This window comes from Macadamia integrifolia, unplaced genomic scaffold (genome assembly GCF_013358625.1).
Source record: "Macadamia integrifolia cultivar HAES 741 unplaced genomic scaffold, SCU_Mint_v3 scaffold2146, whole genome shotgun sequence".
In the NCBI taxonomy this organism is placed as follows: domain Eukaryota; kingdom Viridiplantae; phylum Streptophyta; class Magnoliopsida; order Proteales; family Proteaceae; genus Macadamia; species Macadamia integrifolia.
Genome location: NW_024868539.1, coordinates 61,619 through 82,832, shown reverse-complemented (window position 1 = coordinate 82,832; position 21,214 = coordinate 61,619). Strand labels below are relative to the sequence as shown.

The following is a 21,214-nucleotide window of genomic DNA, read 5'->3' as shown; positions in this document are numbered from 1 at the left end:
TACCGACATAACATCTATGGCATTGTAGTGAATTATGGCAAACTAGGTGAAACACCCAGAAATCTAAGAAAACCTCTATTCTGAAATTGAAGGATTTGTCAGTTCAGGAAAAAAGAAGACCAAACAAGAGGATTTGCAGGAAATCCTATATCTGAAGGCATTTCACAAATAGGGTGGTTTTTTAGAAATTATGAAAAAATGAATTTGACTTAACCGTCAGAACTAATGTTTGGGGGTTGTTAGATAGCATTTTTTTCTTATAAGGGAGGGGAGTGATATTTTCGCAAAGGTGATGGGTCCAATTGATATTTCGCCTTATCTCAGGGGGAAGGGAGTGATGTTTACCTAAAAGAAAAGTAAAAGGAACGAGGGGAAAGGGCTCTGCAATTTACGATTGTTGCAAGCGTTTAGCATTTTCGTTGCCACAGAACACCGAGAGAGCGTTGAATATGGCAAAGACGCTGCTACTGCCTTACGTGTTATCTGCCTTCCGAGCTCCGCTCCTCTCTCGTGCTTTCCCTTGTTTTCAGGTCAGACCCTTTGTTTCTTCAAGTGCGTTACGATCTCTCCAAGGTGTATGCGGCAATAAACTCGAAATTCGGGGCGTCTCCAGTGATGGAAACGAAGTTCGGAGAGTCAAGGGACATAATTTCTCCGTTCGAGCAACGCAGGCTAACGATTCTAGCTCAATCGACTCCTCCATGATGCAGTCCATGGAGAAGAAGGTCTATCTCCCAAATTAAAACTCTACTGTATTACACATCGATTGAATTGCTTGATATTATGTTTGATCGTGACCGATATGGATTTTAAACTTTAAATCGATTACATAAATTGTCTGCGTTTCAAACTTTCCTGAGAACATAGGATTTGATTGTTGGATTTGTATTCCTTTTCCGACTACCTAGACCTCTACGGCTCTACATGTCCCTCTTTCGTCGGATTCCCTTTGGACGGTGAATCGGTCGTATGAGGCTTAGTAATTGTCGTTATACTAGTTCATTGAAGTTTGAGACGTAGTTATACTGGTTTGTAGCTAAGATGTTCAAGTGTGTTAGAATGGGTAGTATGTGGTCAATATATTGTTTTCCTCTTAATTTTTATTTTACGGGATCGATCTGCCAGTTCAGTGCTTGCTTGGTTTGAAATCATGTCAAAGTTAATACTACCGGCCACTGTATAGAGCCCCTCATAAGAGCTAACCCTAGAGAGAACCTAGATAGCAAACCCTGCATACACTCAGGCTCTGTGTCTGGTTGGAAGTAAAGAGAAAGGAAGGGAAATAAATTCAAACAGAAATAAAATGTCTGGAAACTTTTATAATCATTGCCAATATTGTGTGACTAACTCAAAAGCTACCAAATATAGTAATTAATTTTAACTTCACATGAATTCCTTGAATAGAATAAAAAGGAATCTCTTTGATTTTGTAAGTTTACCGTATTTTGTAAGAATTTTTCATGGTAGTTGCATGGTCATAAATATAATTGGTGTAGGACAGGTTTGACAAATCTAATAGGATTGAGAGAATTTGGGTTTGGGAAGGTCTACTAACCCAATATTCACCACATACGAACAGAAAATCAGGTTGAACAACATCCATAAATGATGAAAATTTCCAAATCTAAGTGCAGAAAATTGTTTTTGAGGATTCATGGAAATTTAATAAAGGATAGATGATGCCTTCCTTTGCAGCCCTGCGGGTTGGAGCGCTGTGATCAAGTGCTAAATTGCCACTTGACTCCAAAGAATGTGTCCTTAGTACCTCCTTTCTGTTAATTGATGACCCCCCATAGTGTTTGGGGCTGTAATTTATGCCAAAAGGGGAAACCTGGGGCTGGTATGAAAATTGGCGTAAATCAAGTTTAGGCTAGTGGGGAAAATTGATTTTCCTGAAGTTTTTAAGTCAAAAGATGGTGAACAGTTCTGGGAATCCACATCAAACCGCATAGGAATCCTATTAAGAGGGGCTTGGCTTCACTCCAAGGTATGAAGAGAATGGGATAAAATCTCGTAAGTTCCAATATATTTTCATTTCCTTCCATCCCAAAATATATAGTCTTTAAAACCCAAAAGAAAAAAGTGAAAAAAACTCCCTAATAACTACTCCCTACTTATAACTACTATTCCAACAATTACTCCCTAATAACTACTTCTCCAACAATAACTTCTTGATAACCACTACATTTAGCATTACACCAGTACAGTTCGACACCAAATAAAATAAAATAAAATAATGCATCTACTCAAGTTAATAAGGGAAATCTAGCCACATTGAAGTGACGTGCGGCCGTGTACGTTTGCGTCTCCCTTGATATGCCCTAAATCCATGAGTGATTTCCTTATCAGTTCTCCTTGGGTGGGAAGAAATCACCTCTGATAAAAATAGACTCATTTTTCTCTAGCAAAGCTTGATTAAGGCGTTGGTGTTTGTCCTTAGTGATCCATGTGCAATTGGTACTAGGTCTGTCTCGCCATTTGACAAGGATCTTGCAATATCCCCCCCTTCATAAATAGACACGATTTGCTCGTATAAAATGTCTTCAACCTCTTCTCTTCTTCTTGGCATAGCTAGTAGTAGTGGTAAAGAAGGGATAAAATGTCACACCCCACTTCTAGTAGACCCAACTTACCGTGTAGGAATACAGGTGGTGTGAGTAAGACGCTTACCCCTCTTACGAACCTACCAGGATCTATGATTAGCAGTACCTTAACGATTCACAATCTCACAACATAAACCAACTAATAGTTAGAATCAGAGTATAATAGCGGAATCATAAGTAAATTGGGGAAGACATCTAGTGATACTGTAAATATCCATAACCAGTCTATTTGTTACAATTATCCAAGACTTATAAATATCAAGTTCAAAAGTATACCATCCACAAATCTGTATCAAAATAACAAAAATACGCCCAACACCTCATGGTGCCGCGTATGCACAGACATCACAGGCACAATCCTGGTCATGCTTCCCAGCTTCCGGCATTCACCAGTCGCTCACTCCGTACTTGGGTCCAGAGGAAAGAGAGTCGCAAACCATAGGCATGACTGTACCTGCATCATCATCTAAAAGGGGGCATATACGTGGGGTGAGCTTTCCAACTTGCTTAGTGAGGGGTGGGGTTCATGCACAACCAAACAAAAGTAATCACATATATAATTCATGATGCATGATTACAGAAATTAAACACATAGTCCATGATGCTCGTGATGCAATTCATTTATTTATTATCCACCTAGCAATACAACTAAGTCTGGTAAATGCTACTACGGCACATTAGGCTGTATCCTTGGTCCCGAAACCGCCATCGACTACACAACGATACAAACTCTAGTTGTGATTAGGAGCCTGCTGATCCCCGTATGAGGCCATGGGTCACCTAGCAAACACTTGATAATCCGCTCCTGGCAGTCGTGGCACCGGTATGTCCATCGGCCATGTCGGACAAGTTCCCGCCTTCGACAACAATCACATCGTATCGTGGGTGTGGTATTGAAGGTTTGTCAAACATACTACCATTGGGTTATCCAACACCTTACCCCTTGTTGGAAATGGGATGTAGCATAGGGAGTGATACCTAACCATAAATATTCTACATGCCTTCATAATGATACAGTTAGTATGAATTACACGATACCGGGAACACATTGGCCACAAAGTGTAATTCATCTCCAAGTACAGTCCTGGGGTACACGATATCGGTAATACATCGACCACAAAGTGTAACCCACGACTGTTTACCTAATCTAGCATACATAATAATAGTTGAGTATGGACTACGCAACATCGGTATCCCCATCAGCCACGAAGCGTATCAATTTCCAAATGCAGTCCCGGAGTACATGATATCGGTAACACATCGGCCACAAAGTGTAATCCACGACTACAACTAACTCTAATGCACAAAATCAATGCATGAATGCAACAACACACGGCAATCATAGTACCGATACCACATCGGCCACACCAGATCCCGTCATACATGTTCATAAACATTTCATATCATATTCATAAAAATGTATCATATGATAGAACATCGTCATCATGTGAGCAATATAATCAAACATGTAAAAATCTACACATGTGAGCAATTCTAAATAAATAAATGTTCCCAAAATAAAAGCAACCATCCCTCACATTGATTATGCTCGTGTGAATTAGGGTTCAAGTATGACCACCGATCGTTTAACTCAATTTTGGCCTCAGGGTTTGTGTGCGTCACTGTCCTAGGCATAAAGGTAACCGATCGTCAATACGTGTTGGGAACATCGAGAGGGGCCCACATAGGTCACCCCCCAAAGGGTACAGATAAAGTCCCATAGTGACAGTATTACCACTGTTTCCGGTGGACATAACAGAGAGCTCCTATGGCCAATATGTTTACCCGAAACAGTCACCGAAAACAGACCCAGTGTTTCCGGTGGCTTGTTTCCTTTGGCAGTATAAAACTGCCTGTGTGAATTGGGGCTTTCTGGTTCAGGCCCGATCGTCAGGATTTGTTCCGTCGAGTTTGTGGGGGATGTTCCTAGCATTATTGTATGCTATTAAAATCCCGATTCCATTGAGCCGTTTGGGAGATACGTCGATCGAACGATCGAAACCCTAGGTGGTCATTTGGTCAATCTTGTTACCGGAGCTCACCGGACTCGATATGAGCTTGGCAATGGCACCGAGGAGATGAAATACGCAATCCCCGAGCTCAGTAGTGTTTGTGGCCCAAGATTACTCCTATACCTAGCTTGCCCTAACTTAAAATGAAGAGAGAGAGTGGTAGGAGATGTTGCACTTACCTCCGGTAGGGATTTTGGCAACTAGGCAGGCAGCCGGCACCAAGGTAAGCTTCCTTCCCTCTTCTTCCTCTTCTTCTTCTTCTCCTTTTTCTCCTTTCCTCTCCCACGATTTGTATAAGTGAGAAATGAGGAAATGAATTCCTCATTTCCACTTATATGGAAAGTTAGGCCTTAGGGCTTGTTTGGTTTGGTCCTAGTCGGGTCCGAACGGATTAATCCGACTTCCGGGTGCACGTGGACCCAACTAGTTCGGTCCGTAAGGTGCTCATGTAATGAGGAAGGTGTGGGGGAGGATTTGGAATCATTCGGGGCTGTCTACGATGCGGGTGGCGGGACCCATGGGCATCAGAACCCAACCAGCAGCCTAAATGGCCAGCGGAAACAGCCAGCAGAAACAAGCCTAGGCTGTTTCCGGTGGGTTATTTCCGGTGGTCAAGACAGGCTGTCTTGATTGCTTGCTGTCCACCAGTTGGTCTCGCACGGGTAGTTACCCTAGGTTGTGTTCATGGTCTTTCGGCAATTTTGGTGCATGCCGGGATTTAGGTGTAGGGTGTCGGGTCACTTACCGTCTGGGGTTGGAAAGTTTGAATCCCCTCAAGTTGGACTGACAAGCGATGCACGAACATGTGGGGTCATCTCTCCCCCTTCGGTAGTGGGCAGCTGCGAGCTAAAATCCGGTGGTACTTCCCACCTCCGGTCTGAGACCTATCATAACAGTTCAAATTGGACTGGGTCAAGGCACGAATGTAACATAGAATATGAAAAAGTTCGAACTTTCTTTGGGTTTGGCCTAGAATTAGGAACTCATCCATGAAAGAATTATGTGGCAGGTGTGGGTGTGGTCTGGGTAGCTGATGAAGAAGGCTCAAAGGGCTGAAAATCAGATGAAAACTGCAACTTTGTTCCTAACATTATCCTAAGTGTTCTGCATAGTAACTTACAAATGGGGCGTCGCTATCAGACACCATGGTTTTGGGTAAACCGTGTAGCCTAACAACTTCCTTAAGGAATAGCTTGGCTACATGTGAAGCATCATATGTTTGGGAACATGGCATTAAATGAGCCGTCTTAGAAAAATGGTCCACAACAACGAAAATAGAATCACGTCCTTTAACCATCCTAGGAAGGCCCAACATGAAATCCATAGTCAAGTATTGCCATAGTGCACCAATATTTTGCCTCCTCTATTGCCATCTGGAAAGTGTGACATTGCTCGATGATCTTCCCACGTTCCGTTTCGAACTAGGCCAAAAGAACTTGTCTTCCTCAATGACAATTGTCTTGTCTCTACCGAAATGCCCTGATGCACCTCCAATATGCAACTCCCATGCAACGAACTCTCAGATGGATGTACTTGGAATGCATAATTTGCTTCTTTGAAATAATAAGCCATCTTGGAGGTTCGGTACTCATCCCATAGTGTCCCTCGTTTAAGGTTTAAGGTATCAGGTTTCAACCCTTGGGGACCGAAATTTCAGTCGAAACCTGGGAAATTTCGAGAAAACCAGGGAATTTTTCCCGGTTTGGTGGAAACTTAGGTTTTAACCCCCAAGCAGTATTTTTTTTTTTGCCTGATTTTTTGTGTAAATCCTATGTTAAACATTTCTAACACATTCACATCATTAGTTTCATTAAAAAAAAAGAAGTCATACTTGTGTGGTGAACCAAAGGTTTGGTGATCATTACGCTGAGTTTTTGACTGAAATTCTGAAACCATTATACATAATTACATATTCTACACTATATATAGTCTACAATCTACAACAATACATAATACATAATCCAAATGATCTAAAATAAATGAAAATATTACATCATCATGAGTTATCTCTCAACACGCAGGTACTCAACACTCAACAATCAACACTCAAGACTCAGTACTCAACACTCAAGTGACAACAATCAACACTCAACACTCAACACTCAAAAGTCAATTCCAAGTAGAGTGTCTAGGCGGTTCCATCCCACGAGCTGCGTATCACTACAGATGTCGTAGCCGCTCCTCTGAATGGACCACATATGTGTCCCATGACATGTTTTGGGCCCAATTGTCTTGGTAGTCTGTCATTGCCCATCTATAAAATGAATCATCAACATCAGCTAGGTATCCCCACCTAGATGAAGCAAAAACCACCCTTAGATTCAACTTTGTTAGGCAAAAAATGGAAATCTCCACTGTTTCTCCAAGTTTCCCACTCCTAGGAGAAAAAACTAAGAAGAGAGGATCGAATTTTGCTAATAGAAGGCTTGGGTTTCTTTCCAAACTAACTTATATAGGACTTGGTTCCGCCCAAAGGGTCGAACCAGTTGGTTTGGTAAAAAATTTCCATATTTCGGTCGAATGGGAAATATCGTTGAATTTGGTTGAAACATGTCGATACATGGTCGAAACCTGTGACTTTTGTCACAGGACATCGTTTTGACCCTGGTGATACGGTTGAAACTTGCGAAATTTCGCAGGTTTCGATTGAGTTCTCGAACCATGACCTCTTTTAAAGATGCATAAATGTCCCCTAAAGAGCTCCTCTTTTGCTTTCTATTTCAATGTCTAAGAAGAGAGGGCTTCCCGAAAGTATTCATAAGATAGCCACCCTCTTTCAGACAGACCAGCCGCTTCCCTTCTAAACGAAAGCTCGAAAGATATACTCTAGTTGCAGACCAGACCTCCATCAAATAGGATTTCACTCCACCGCCTCTCCTTTGGTTTATGATCTACTCTTCTTTAGTCTTGTATTCCCCTGTCATATACTCATATTCATAGTTGGTCATTTGAACAAAGGTCATGATTCAACCACTGTAACACTTAGAGTGCAAAAGGTCATGATCCAATTGAACTCTTCTTGCTGAATACAATCAATGATAAGAGCTATGATCGAGCTAAAGCCTCATAAGAACCTCCTATATAACGTGTTAATTTGTGGAAACTACCTAGGCAATGCCTTGACTACTATGGTCATATTCATAGTTGGTCATTTGAAAAAAGGTCATGATTCGACCACTGTAACACTCATAGAGTGCGAAAGGTCATGATCCAATTGAACTGTTCTTGCTGAAGACAATCAATGATAAGAGCCATGATCAAACTGAAGCCTCATAAGAACCTCCTATATAATGTTGTTAATTTGTGGAAACTACGCACCTCGTGGACACTTCCCTGAGCGAACTTAGAGTTGTAGGGGAGAAGAGAAGAATCACACAAAAGGGAGGGGGGGGAGGAAGAAGGTCACATGACCAATTAAAACCACTAAGGTTTCAACCAAATATTCAATTCATTATTCAAAATTTGTCTAATTACTTGGGTTACATGCTTTATATAATAAACTGAAATTAAAACTTGCCTAATAAAAATCTAAAACTGAAATAGCAACTTCTAATTACTTCCTAAGTTCTAACTAATGAAATTAGAAACGGAATAAAACTCAAATTGGTAACTCCCTAATTGACTAACAACTACCAAAAATAAAAGATTACATATCTTCCGAAAGAAAATGACCCAATATTTTCTAAATAAAGTAAATCCTAAAATATTCTATTGATCCCAAAATCAAATCAGATCCGGTTCGTCTCAGTTGAGATTGCCCGAAGGGTCAACCCGGTTCATCCTCAATTCTACATCAACTCCCCCGATGTTGAGAAAAACTCGTCCACGAGTTTTAAATAATTATAACAATAAAAACTCACAGGCGGGGGTGAATTGCTCGTTGTCTGCATCGCGAACAAAATCCAAGATGTGTAGCTGTGGAGGTGCATTTAAGTCCAGAAAATCATGGGGAATAACGAACTCATGATGGTCAACAACTGGCACTGCATTGATGTCCTTCATTACTTGATTCACGGTTTTCTCACTTTCCGTTGTCATCACCTATTCCACAATAGGATGGTCTTCCATTTGTGTTGATGCATTGGGTACGTTTTGTGGTTGTACTAGAAGTATCAATTTCTTTGACTCAGCCAATCCATAAAGATGAATTTTTTTATGCATGTGGTAAGCCTAGAGGGTGCACATATTGTTGTTACGATCAAGGATGCCGTTTTGTTGTTTCGACCAACATCGACCTAATTTAATGATGCGTTGAGGAGAGTCAAACACTTCACAAAAAACACCATCATATTAATGAGAAACAGAAAATTCAATGAAGACATCATCCTCTAACTAAAAAATGATCTGATTGGTCTTTGCCAACATATCCACCACAGTTCGTGAAATGAAATTGTCATTTAGTCACTCATCAATCAACAAAGTAGCAGGCTTTCCATTGGGCAACCACACTCGAAATTTGAACACAAAGAAATCCATGACCAATCTTGTGTCGGAATTGCTATGGCCCTCACAAAAATACGACACCGACTCCAATAATCAAGTGGGTGGCAGAACTGTAAATATGAAGGGTCAAATTTTTTTTTTCCAAGGATGGAAGAATTGTAAATGACTGAAGTCCAATTGTAAACCCACGAACATAGTACATAGGAGGCAGGGGTATATGTGGAAGTAGTAAAAAATAATAGGACAATGGGGAATAAAAGAGGAGGGGAGGGGTAATTCTGGCAAGTCAGAAAAAAAGTTAAAGAAAAGATTAGGACGGAAAGTGATAAAAGAGAAAGGGAGGGGTAAATAGGGAAAGAAAAAGGTAATTAGAGAAAAAGGGGACAAAATGGGAATCATGGGGGTGGGTTTTACCGACAAAGGAGAGGGCTTTCTTCCTTCTTGTAGTTGGGATCATGGAATCAGCAGATCAGGGAGCTCGCTGATGGAGAGACCACGGGATTCCAGCCAAGGCGAGACTCCAGGAGCGATGGCGGAAGACCAGGAGATGGTGGAATGAAAATTGACAAGGATGTGGCAAGAATTTTGAACCAGGTATGTAAAGTTCTTCTTCTCTCTTCTCTACTTCTCTTCTTCTTTGTCTGCTCTTTCTTCTTCTTTTTTGTCTTTTGTTCTCCTTCTTCTTCTGTCTTCTGATTCCATCCTCTCTCTCTCTCTTTGCTGCTATGATTTTTTCTTTGTTGATTGCTGGAGGAAACCTAGGGGGGGGGGAAAGGGGCTCGACTGAAGAGTAATAGGGTGGGTTACTAGGGAAGATGGAAGGGTTTGGGAAATGGCTCGATTCTTTGTTTTGAACAGAGAGGAATTTTTTTTTAGGCTCTCAGGACAGAACTAGAAAAGCAGAGGAATGGGAAGAAACTTGGGAAGAAATAAGTTGATGAGGAAACATAGGATCCTTCGGCTCTGATACCACTTGATGGAGGGCCAGTAGAGAAAGGGCAGTAATCCTTAAGCGAACTCAAAGTTGCAGGGGAGAAGAGAAGAATCACACAAGGGGGGAGGAAGAAGGTCACATGACCAATTAAAACCACCAAGGTTTCAACCAAATATTTAATTTATTATTCAAAATTTGTCTAATTACTTGGGTTACATGCCTTTATATAATAAACTGAAATTAAAACTTGCCCAATGAAAATCTAAAACTGAAATAGCAACTTCTAATTACTTCCTAAGTTCTAAATGAAATTAGAAACAAAATAAAACTCAAATTAGTTACTCCCTAATTGACTAACAACTACCCAAAATAAATGATTACATATCTTCCCAAATAAAATGACCCAATATTTCCTAAATAAAGTAAATCCTAAAATATTCTATTGATCCCAAATCAAATCAGATCAGGTTCGTCTTGGTTGAGATTGTCCGAAGGGTCAACCCGGTTCAGCCTCAATTCTGCATCACTTAGAAATCACTCTAACCTTCTCAAACAGACTCTCCCATAGAACAAATCCAAGGAAGACCACTTGGGGGCTTGTTATAGAATAGTGAAACCTGCCTTAGAGGAGAGAGATGATCATTCATGGTTCTACTGTAAATGAGAATGTCATCGAAATAGACTACCAAAAACCTCTCGACAAAAGGCTAGCACCTGAGTCATCACTTTCATGAATGTAATAGGTGCATTCATTAGGCCAAATGGCATGACCAACCACTCATACATACCGTCCTTTGTTTGAAGGCAGGTATCTAGTCATCCTCAAGCTGGATGCGGATCTGGTGATATCCACTGCTCAAATCTATTTTGGAAAAAATCTCCAAATAAGCCATCATGTTGAGCATATCGTCTAATCTGGAAATTTGGAAACGACACTTTATGGTAATCTTATTGATTGCTCGATTGTCTACACACATGCACCAATTGCCATCTTCCTTTGGAGTTGGCAATGTGAGTGCTGACACTGTGCATGGTCTTAGACTTTCTCTAATAAATCCTTTTCCTAAAAGTTCATCAATTTGTCTTTTCAACTCAAAGGGTAATGGGGAAGATTGGGGACAAATTATTCCAGATCAATGTCAATCTCATGTTGAATATTCCTCATGAGAAGAAGTTCATTTGGCAAGTCCTGAGAGACGATGTCACTAAACTCAGAGAGTATAGGAGCACCCCCTCTCGGGATCTCTAATGGAACATCTTAGGAATGTTCTTTTAGTTCATTTCAAACTGGGAGATAGAACACTTCAAATGCTTTGCATTCTTTCTCAAACTCTTGTCTATAAAGGAAGTCCCTTTTATATTTGTGGCTCAATTTTAGAATGATTCACTGTCTCACCACTCACTTTAAACTCTCGAGGTTGGGAAGGATTGAGTTTGATTTTCATTCCGTTGTAGATAAAAATGTTAGTGTTTGATCTTCTAAAATGTGTCACGTCAAGGTCAAATAAACAAGGCATTCCCAATAGGATGTGTGTGACGTCCGTGTGTAGTACATCACACCAAACAATGTCCCTATACTCAGCAAATTGTAAGGGAACTAAACAACACTGGCTGTCTAGAATGGTGGTCTGATCTTCCCAAACAACTTTGCATGGATGTGGATGAGGGTTGGGCTTAAGGCCCGATCGTGAAATGGTGGCGTGAGAAACCACTTTCATATAGCTGCCACTGTATATAATGACCTTGCAATTCTTATCTCCACACTTGGTCTAAGTATGGAAGACATTGATTCTTTGCTAGTCATCATTAGACTTCAGTTTTTGTGAACATACACCTCACAATATTGAGTTGGGGTGTCACTTCTCCAGGTTCTTGGGCTTCTTCAGGCATGTGTATACACTCATCCTCAACATGTTCTGGACTCTTCCTCATTTTCCTCAACTCTAGTGTAAAGTTTACTGGTTGGGCATTGATAGGCATAATGTCTGGTGTAATTGCAGTGATTATGCACGACTTTGTAGCTGCCCTTAGAACTTTCCATAGTTGATCGTTTTCTTTTTGCATCTTTTGGTGTGAATTAGGAAGTACTACTTCCTCTAGGTGCTGCAGAGACAAATTGATGCGGACCTGGGTTCCAAAAGCTGGAATTGGATCGCTTAGGGGCCCACTTGGACACTCAATTAGTTAATCGCAATGATCAGTGGTATGTTTATAATTAAAATAGTCTCAACAAGATGGTAGAACTGTAAATAAAATCAAACTTCCAATGAAGGTGGCAAATCTGTAAATAGGTGGATACTCATAACAGAATGGCAGTTTTGTAATTAACTGGAACTTAACCAAGGGAAGGCAAAAGTGACTTGAGTGGAGAGCAATCGTATGACCAGGGACAAACTAGGAATATGAATTAAAATAAGGACAAATCAGATCAAGTATAAATGGTAGGGGCAGTTTAGGAAATAAGGAAAAAAAAAAATTAAGAAACTCACTTTATGAGGTTGTCTTCAACCTCACGACAGTCAACACAGGAAGCGGTATAATCAGGGAAACGAAAAGGAGAGAACTCCTTTAATACACCTCGATGGGGTCTGATGTTCCAGGAATATACTCGCCAACCTGCCCTTCCAAACGCGCTAGGTTCAGCTTGGAATAACCTGCAACAAGAGAGATCGAGGGTCCTGAACCAGATCTGGCGGTAAGGTAAAGTTCAGTTCTTAACTTGGTCGTGAAGCTCACAACAGAGGCTGGCTGGAGGGAAGAAACTCCAGGGGTTCTGATCGCCTATGAGAGCCATGCTTCCCATTTAAACCTCAGGGCCAACCGATTGGAGACAAAGTTGTAGTGAAGCTTCCTTTCAGATATGGTACTATCGCCTAGAATAGGGTAAAGGAAGAAAACCAGAAATCTTAAAGATGAAGATGAAGATGAAGAAATAAAGAGGAAATAGGAGGGGGGAAGAGAAGAGAGGGAGGAAGAGGAAATCGGCAGCCACGGTTTAACACCCAAAATCTCAATCAAGTTTTAATTATTCAAAATCTGAAATCTCCATTGAGTTGCATCAATATAAAGGCAAGCAAAGTGTAAAAATAGAAGCTAAATAAATTGGAAACTAACCTAAATAGCAACTGAAATAAAAATCTAATCTTCCTACTAACTTAACCACACCCTACACTATTAATTAAAGGAAACAAATCAAATAACTAAATTACTCCCAAAATTTCCCACACCTAACTGCATCACAAATTTACGTAGCCGATCACCATTGGAGAATTTTCTCGAGGAAACTCTTCTGATTGGGATCCATATTTCCTGTGAATGGTTGCCTAACACACTGTTCTAATTCCCAATGCCAATTGGATGGCCTACTCAACCGAATTCACTTTGTGTGGAATCATCTCTTTTCTGATCTCAGGCTTAAAACCAGTACGAAATTGTGAAAAAATCACTTTGCGATCTACATTAACATCAAACAGACCATGAATTCATCAAACTTACTCATAAACTCAGCAATAGACATGCTGCCCTGCCGAAGAGTAATCATCTGGTCCAAAATCTGATCTCCATAGGAAACTGGGAGGTATTTTTCTATCAACTTTTCTATCATTTCTGCCGAACATTCTATAGGTTCATGTCCCAACCTTTGAATGTGATGCTCTACACTCATCCATTACTGCTTGGCTTGCCCATAGGTTTCATTTTTCTTATGTGGTCCATGACTGCAAGCCAATCCAAGAAGACTTTTGTATCAAGTCTCCCACCGTATGTGGGGGCTTTAATCTTCACTTTTTGTGTTATGTCACCAGCCCTATTTGGTCATTGCATGCTAGGCATCCTATCCAGCACCACCCATTCATCTTCGTCCTCATCATAAAGATGGCGTGGACCTCTTGGTGGGTAGGGAAATTTATGTCGTCTATAGGACCCTCTATGTGGAAATTGACGTGGCTGGGTCATTAGGGACTTAACTCCTCTGAGTTCATCCTGTCTTTCAGCATCCTCTTGCTTAATGTCATTTTCCTATCTCTAGGATTATACTCTCCAAGTTGCCTTTCTGCCTCAAGAGATCCCACATGCATGTCTTGGATGTCATCCAATCTGGCATTTATGCAAGTCAACTGTTCAGCCAAAATATCTAAATTCATTGTTTCTATTTGGGAGGGCGGTTCGTACTGTGTTCCATTAGGGGTTGACATATAACAGATGGGAAAGTTTTATGAGGACACAAAGGGCTACAACCTGGAATTGTGTTTTGATACGGTGCAAGAAAGGTTTGGAAAATCTAATACAAGTCCAAGGACTCAGAGAATTTGGGTTTTGGGAAGGCTACTAACGCAGTATTCACAACATACATACAGAAATGAGGTCAAACAACAGCCATAAATGATGAAAATTTCCAAATACAAGTGCAGAAAATTCATTTTGAGGATTCATGGAAATTTAATAAAGGGTATGTGATACCTTCCTTTGCTGTGCTGCGAGTTGGAGTGCTGTGATCAAGTGCTAACTGCTAAGTCACCATCAAACTCTGAAGAATGGGTCCTTAGTGCATCCTTGCTGTTAAATGATGAATCCCTATAGTGTTTGGGGCTGTAAGAGAGAGAGAGAGAGAGGTGCTTGTCTTCACACAAACTTGGATTCACTCCAAGGTGTAGGGAAGAGAGCATATTAGAGAAAATTAGAGAAGAGAAAGTGGGGCTTGGCTTTAGACAAACTTGGGTTCACTCCAAGGTATGCACGGAATCACTCATGCTGCAGAGAATGAGTGAAAATCTCACACATTCCAATATATTTTCATTCCTTCCATCCCAGAATACACTGCTTAAAACCCAAATGAAAAAAAAAGAAGAGAAAATAATTCCCTGATAAGAACTATTACTCCAGCAATAACTCCCTAGTAACTATTTCTCCAAAAACAACTTCCTAACAACTACTTAGTATTACAACATTAGTACATAACATTTTGACACCAAATAAAATAAAATACAGCAAAATAAAACAAACTACACATTAGTAAACAGAAAGATGCATCCACACAAGTTAATAAGGGACATTTGGCCACAATGAAGTGATGTGTTGTTGTGTACGTCCATGTCTCCCTTGATATGTTCTGAATCCCTGAGTGATGTCCTCATCAATAATATTTTCAAATTAATTTCACCTCCTTTCATTTCCCTTTACTTGTAAGTTGTAACCAGACGGAGCCTTGGGAAATACAGTTCATTTGACATCTTGCAGACTCATTTTCTTGGAAACTGTGTCCAGGGCCTTACAAGCAATGCAAGTCTGCTATTGATTGTGTGATCTTAGGATGATATTGAAATAGTGCTCTATGAGTGCTGTCATACAGCACATGTATACATGTTGGAGGATGGCAGGTGGGTATTTACTCCAAGGGTCATTTGGATACAGACACGTGATGTTTCATAGTTGTTTATCATAAAGGAAAAGAAACATTACAGGGTGACTTGCTTTTTAATTTCATGACTTGGATCCGTAGGTCCAATTATCTAGAGGATGGTCTGCAGTTACCTTCAATAACTAAAACTGATGGTCACATTTATTTATTTTTTGGTAATGCTGCTTTTTGAGGTGTACCTTTTATTGGTATGATTTTCATTTTATCTTCACTTGGGTGGTTGTTAGAAACATTTAATCATAACCATATGCATCCACAGATCAAGGAGCAACTAAATGCAGATGCAGTCACTGTTAAGGATGCTTATGGAGATGGTCGGCATGTTAGGTGCGCATATATTTTCCTTGGTTGTATATAGTTTGAAATTGGATGAATGAACTATGAATGCTTCATCTTCTTGTGGTTTCTTTCTTAGTTTGCAAAGGAAATTCCTGTTAATGGGAGGGAGTGATTATATATTTGCATAGTGCAGACTCTGCTAACAAAGTAACTTGCAAGGCAAAAGGTGATGCAGTTACACACATTAGGGCTATTTTTTAATTTAAATTTAAAATTTTTATTTTATTATGTTGAAGTTAGATACGTTAGTAGAACTGAAGTTTGAGTCAAGTTCCAAGTCTATTTTCAGTTTCAATTATAGAAACCGACTAGCTTTGTACCAGTCCATTGAGCCGTCCAATTTTTTTCTTTCCCACAAACACCCATTTACACCCAACTGGTCTATTTCGTGGAGGAAGAGTCACAAGTTTCCACGTGTCATTCTTTTTTTGGGCTCCCATTTCTTCCAACATGCTGCCTTCCATTTTCCATTTGCAAATACTTCCTGCCAATTTTGGGAAACATGAACAAAAGAAAGAGAGGACACAAATGCACGATAGGAAGGAGAAAGGGAATCATAAGAGATAACATGAGACGTGGGGTGTTGAGTACAAGTCCTAACACCTTTCCTAAAAGCAATAGGTTGGTCAGAAGGAGGAGTTGTACCTGATGATGTGTTAGGCTCAGTAGGCTCTGGATTTAGAGCTGGCGAAGGGATGTGTAAAGGTGCTGTAGTAGTGGTGGTGGTGGTTTGAAGTTGCTTGTTTCTGGGGTGGCCCCTACTATACACTTGAAGAGTAGAATTATCGATCTGAAATTCTCCAATGGTACGCTGAACAGAAGTCATCTCCCCATGAGGTGGAACAGTGATCTCTTTCTCCCCCTAAGATGGAACATCAATTTTTGTCCCCTCACTCTCTTCAAAGGAAGATGGTGGATACACTGGTGGAGCAAGTAGATTTGGCAGATTCGGAGTCACCTCTTCACTATCTATATTTGACTCCCCCTGAAGAGGTGGCAAGTAGTAACAAAAAAACTCATGAAACACAACATCCATGGTGACTATAGTACGCTGAGTAGGAGGATGGTAACATTTGTATCATTTCTGTGTAGGGGAATAACCCAGAAAGATACACTTGATGCTATGAGGTTCCAATTTCCCTGCTGAGTGTTGATTTCGAGCATAACAAGCACACCCAAATGTTTTGGGAGGAACCGAGAAAGATGAATCCCCTTTTCGAACATTAATAGGATTTTGAGAATAAGGACTCAAGTTGGCATGTGGTTGATCAAGTGGGCAGCAGTGAGGACAACATCACTCCAGTGTTGAGATGGGACCTGTTTGACAAACATCATTGCACGGGAATGTCTAGTAAATGCTGGTTCTTACGTTCAGCCACTCCATTTTGAGTACAAGTACCAATGCAGCTAGTCTGATGTATAATCCCATATTCAGCAAGGTACTTTAAACTGGACCTCCATGTACTCCGTTCCATTATCACTTCAAAGAATGTTCAGAGTAGCATTGAACTGTGTTTGAATCATATTATGGAAGCGCTGAAAACAACCGGACACCTCACTCTTGTGTTGCAACATATACACCCACGTTGTGTGTGAGTAACAATCAATGAAAGACACAAACCATTGTTTGCTAGAAATAGATGTTTGGCGAGACGGACCCAAATATCAGATTGAACCAAATGGAAAAATTAAAGAACTTTTATTTAATGGAAAATAACTAGAATAAGTTTGTTTAGCCAAAGTACAAGCTTCACGAAAAAAAAAAAATTCATCCCTATTACATTGCTTAACTAATTGCGGAAATAAAAGAGATAATGTTCCAACTCCCAAGTGGAGGGCGTCCTAAACGACAATGCCATTGTTGTAGATCAGAGGAAACAAAGTGTTGCTGATGAAGAGTAGTAGAAATCGTAGCTGTAGGGAGACAACCATTATCAAGAAAATAGAGACCACCCTGCACTTTACCACATTTAATCATCTTCCCCATTACCAGACCCTGAAAAAATGCAGTGGGAAGGATAAAATGTTACTTTACAGTTTAAGCCCCTAGTAAGGCTACTAATAGATAGCAGGTTAGTTGTAGAATTTGGGATATACAACAACAACATATCTTAGCCTTATCCCAACTAAATGGGGTCGGCTACGAATTTGGGATATGTAAAACTGAATTTAATGTGAGAGAAGAACATTGAATAAAACCCTTTCCAGCGATAAAAGATAGGGTGCCATCTGCGAACAAACTTTCTCTCCGCCCGAGGTGGGTAAATACTGGTGAAAAAGGTTGGAAGAACCAGTCATATGATTAGTGGCACCGGAGTCAATGATCCACGGATTGGAGAGTACCGATGCACAGTGAGCACCAAACAAGATACCTGATTGGGCAAAGTTGGAACTTGAAGGGACTGAATTGGTAGGAACTAATGAATTGGAAGCCTTGAGCAAGCGCTTGAAAGCCTAAAGTTCCTCCTGGGAGAGACTAGTATCAATTGTAGATTGTTTGTCCACAGTTTTAGCCTAGTTAGTCTTGTTCTTGGATTTACCACGAGCACACTTAGTTTCAAAATCAGCTGGTTTCCCATGAAGCTTCCAACATATTGCTTTGGTATGGTATGGTATGGTATGGTATGGTATGGTTTGTTGCAGTGTTCATATTTTACCACCTCCTTGGTAGTGTCACTAGTACGGGTTGTTCCCTCAGAAGTAGTGGAACCAGTCTGTAGGGCTGATTTTTCAGCAATGGGGGGATGAAGCATAGAGTTATGATGACACTCCTCCATATGAACTAAGGCAAAGGATTGTTCCAAAGTAGGGAAGGGAGATTTGCTCAGTATCTAGACACGAATCTGATCATACTTGTTCAAACCAGCCAAGAAATCTTACACCCCTGGTTTTGTCCACATGCTTTGTATAAGGAGTAATGTCCGCAACACTTGAAGGGTGATAGTCTGCAAAGTGATCAAGCTCATACCACATAGTGCGAAGTTCAGCATGGTATTTGGACACAGATAGATATTGCTGAGTAGTGTTATGAACCTTGTTGCGAAGATCAAATACCTGAGCATCATTGCCTATCTGTCTATAGGTTTCCTTGGCAGTAGCCCAAATCTGAGCAGTAGTTTCTAACAACAAGAGCCCTTTAGAAATAGACTGATGAATAGAATTAATCAGGAAAGACATTACCAGAGAGTCATTAGTAATCCATTTGTCCTAGGCAATACCTTCTGCAGTGGGTTTCTTTGATTTGCTTGTGATATGTCCAGTGATTCCTCTGCTAGCAATGGTAAGATAGGTAGATCTGGACCACATGAGGTAATTAGTTCCCTCCAATTTCACATAGCTAGTGCCAAAGGGCATGTATTCATTGCAACTTGCCCATCAGATTCTGTGGTTGCAGTAGTTTCTTCAGAAATGATGGCACTGAGGAGAAATCGACAATAAGCAGGAGAAATACCCAAACTTAAAAAAAGACGTGAGAATGAGCCCGTGCTTGGATTGAATTGCCCTGTAGGGGTAATGAGGCACTCCAAATATTGTCTGATTTTGATGAACTAGTGAGATATGAAAAATTAAGGTTTTGGGAGAAAACCCTAAATTTTCAAGAAGATGAGGATCACACACACAACCTTGGCAGATGGGCCACAGGGCTGGTCGATCTCCTCTGTATGGGTGAGGAAGGTCTCTTCCAAATATGACTTGATTTTGAGGGAGGGAACCCAAAAATCGATGGGATTAGGGTTTTGGAGAAAATCCTAAAATCGTAGATGGGTATGGTCTTTAATCCTGTAAGAAATGGTGGATACTTCTTCAAGATGCAGTGCTTGATCTTCAAGGTGAGGTTTGATCTTAACAGAAGAATCAAACCCTAAGAAGGGAAGAATCAAGAATTGTGGGGTAGCGAAAAATTACTCCAATTGCTCACTCATAAAGTGTTAGGGTTTAAAACATTGTGTATGACAACAACTAGATTCATGTGAATCACCTCACTAGTGGTGCACTATGGGGAATTAGGGAGACAAAGGAAGAGAAGAAGCTGGAGGTCGAGAAGGGATGAAGGCTTGCAATTTGGGAAGAAGAGAAAGGGAAGGCTGAAAACACCTAGATCAGAAAAGTGGCTCTGAAACCATGTTAACAACTAAATTAGGGTAGAATGCTTGAGTGATCTAACTGATCACACAAGCCCTTTATTTATAATAAGCAAAAGAGTCATAAAAGAACTAAAAGTTATACCCCAATTACAACTATAACCCCCATCGAGCCGCCCCAATTTATATATATTTTAACAATAATCATGGAGTTTGGCTGTGAGAACTTGTTTCTTAAACTAAATGGTTTAGTAGTCAACTATGCTATTGGATGGTAGGTGGCAAATTTTCTGATAAATCTGGGTTTGGTTGGACAACGTGCTGTGCTGTGGTCGTTTGTCCAACTTAGACCTAGTTTGATCCTGGATTTTGGATCACATAGTTCTATGCCTGGCAATGTTAAACAATGGGTTGTGCTTGTGATGCAGAGTCAAGGCTGAACCATGTTGACGCTTCTGGCAACCTCGACCGAGACGAACCGGGCCCAGTTGGATTTTTTGGGTTCAGTAGGATATTTTAGGATTTTATTTTATTTTGGGAAATCTATGTAATCTTTTTTATTTTGGTAGATATTAGGTTAAGTAGGAATTTCCAATTTGAGGTTTATTTTGTTTCTAATTTTATTAGTTTAGATCTTAATAAGTAATTCGAAGATCCTTTTCTCTTTTTTCTGTTAGATTCCTAATTTATTTCAATTTCATAATAGGAAAATAGGAGTTCGCTCCGAAACATGTTCTTACTAAGTCGCATTCAGTGAAATACACGTTATTAAATGAGGAGAAAGTGCCTATGAGGGCACGTGTACATTGCAGTTAGGTGCCAGCCTTTTTCCCTAAAAAGAAAGCGAGGAATATGGGCTTCACCGTGAGAAAAACTACGGTTTGACCATTAAACCACATAGAAGAGAACCATCCTCTTAACTATAAGGAGAAACCAAGCCATTCTACCCAGAATATCCTGATGATAATCAAACCCCTAATTCCCCACTGGAGTTTAACCTTTTTTCAATCTTAAAAGACTGCTTAAATGACTATAATTACAATTTTAGTGGCTGCAATGAGCGGTAAACCCCTTTCTTAAACATGGAAAATACTATTTTAAGAAATAAACCCAAAACAAGACTAATATCTAATTAGACTTTCTAAAATTGTAATCCCATAACAATTCATAAATTGATACTCTAAAAGTTGGTCATAACTTTCCAGATATAGCTTGGAAAGGCAAGATCTTGGTCTTTGGATGGGTAACTCAATAAGCTTTTTAATGGCAACAAAATCACACAACAAAGTTTTGATCATCCAAAATTTAGTCCTTGCTGACTGAAATAACCAATTTCTTGTAATATAATGCTCCCGGACACTGTAACAGATCCAATGGTTTTTTTT

The 21,214-nt window shown here is 40.2% G+C and overlaps 1 protein-coding gene across 1 annotated transcript in view; it reads left to right on the top strand.

The window, feature by feature from the left end:
* Nucleotides 1-352: 352 nt before the first annotated feature.
* LOC122065889 (protein BOLA4, chloroplastic/mitochondrial) overlaps nt 353-21,214 on the top strand; it is a 24,224-nt gene continuing 3,362 nt past the window's right edge. The window contains exons 1-2 of the mRNA XM_042629713.1: nt 353-725; nt 15,668-15,735. Coding sequence (XP_042485647.1) covers nt 450-725; nt 15,668-15,735 — 344 coding nt within the window. The 5' untranslated portion in view covers nt 353-449. The remainder of the gene's footprint in view (nt 726-15,667; nt 15,736-21,214) is intronic.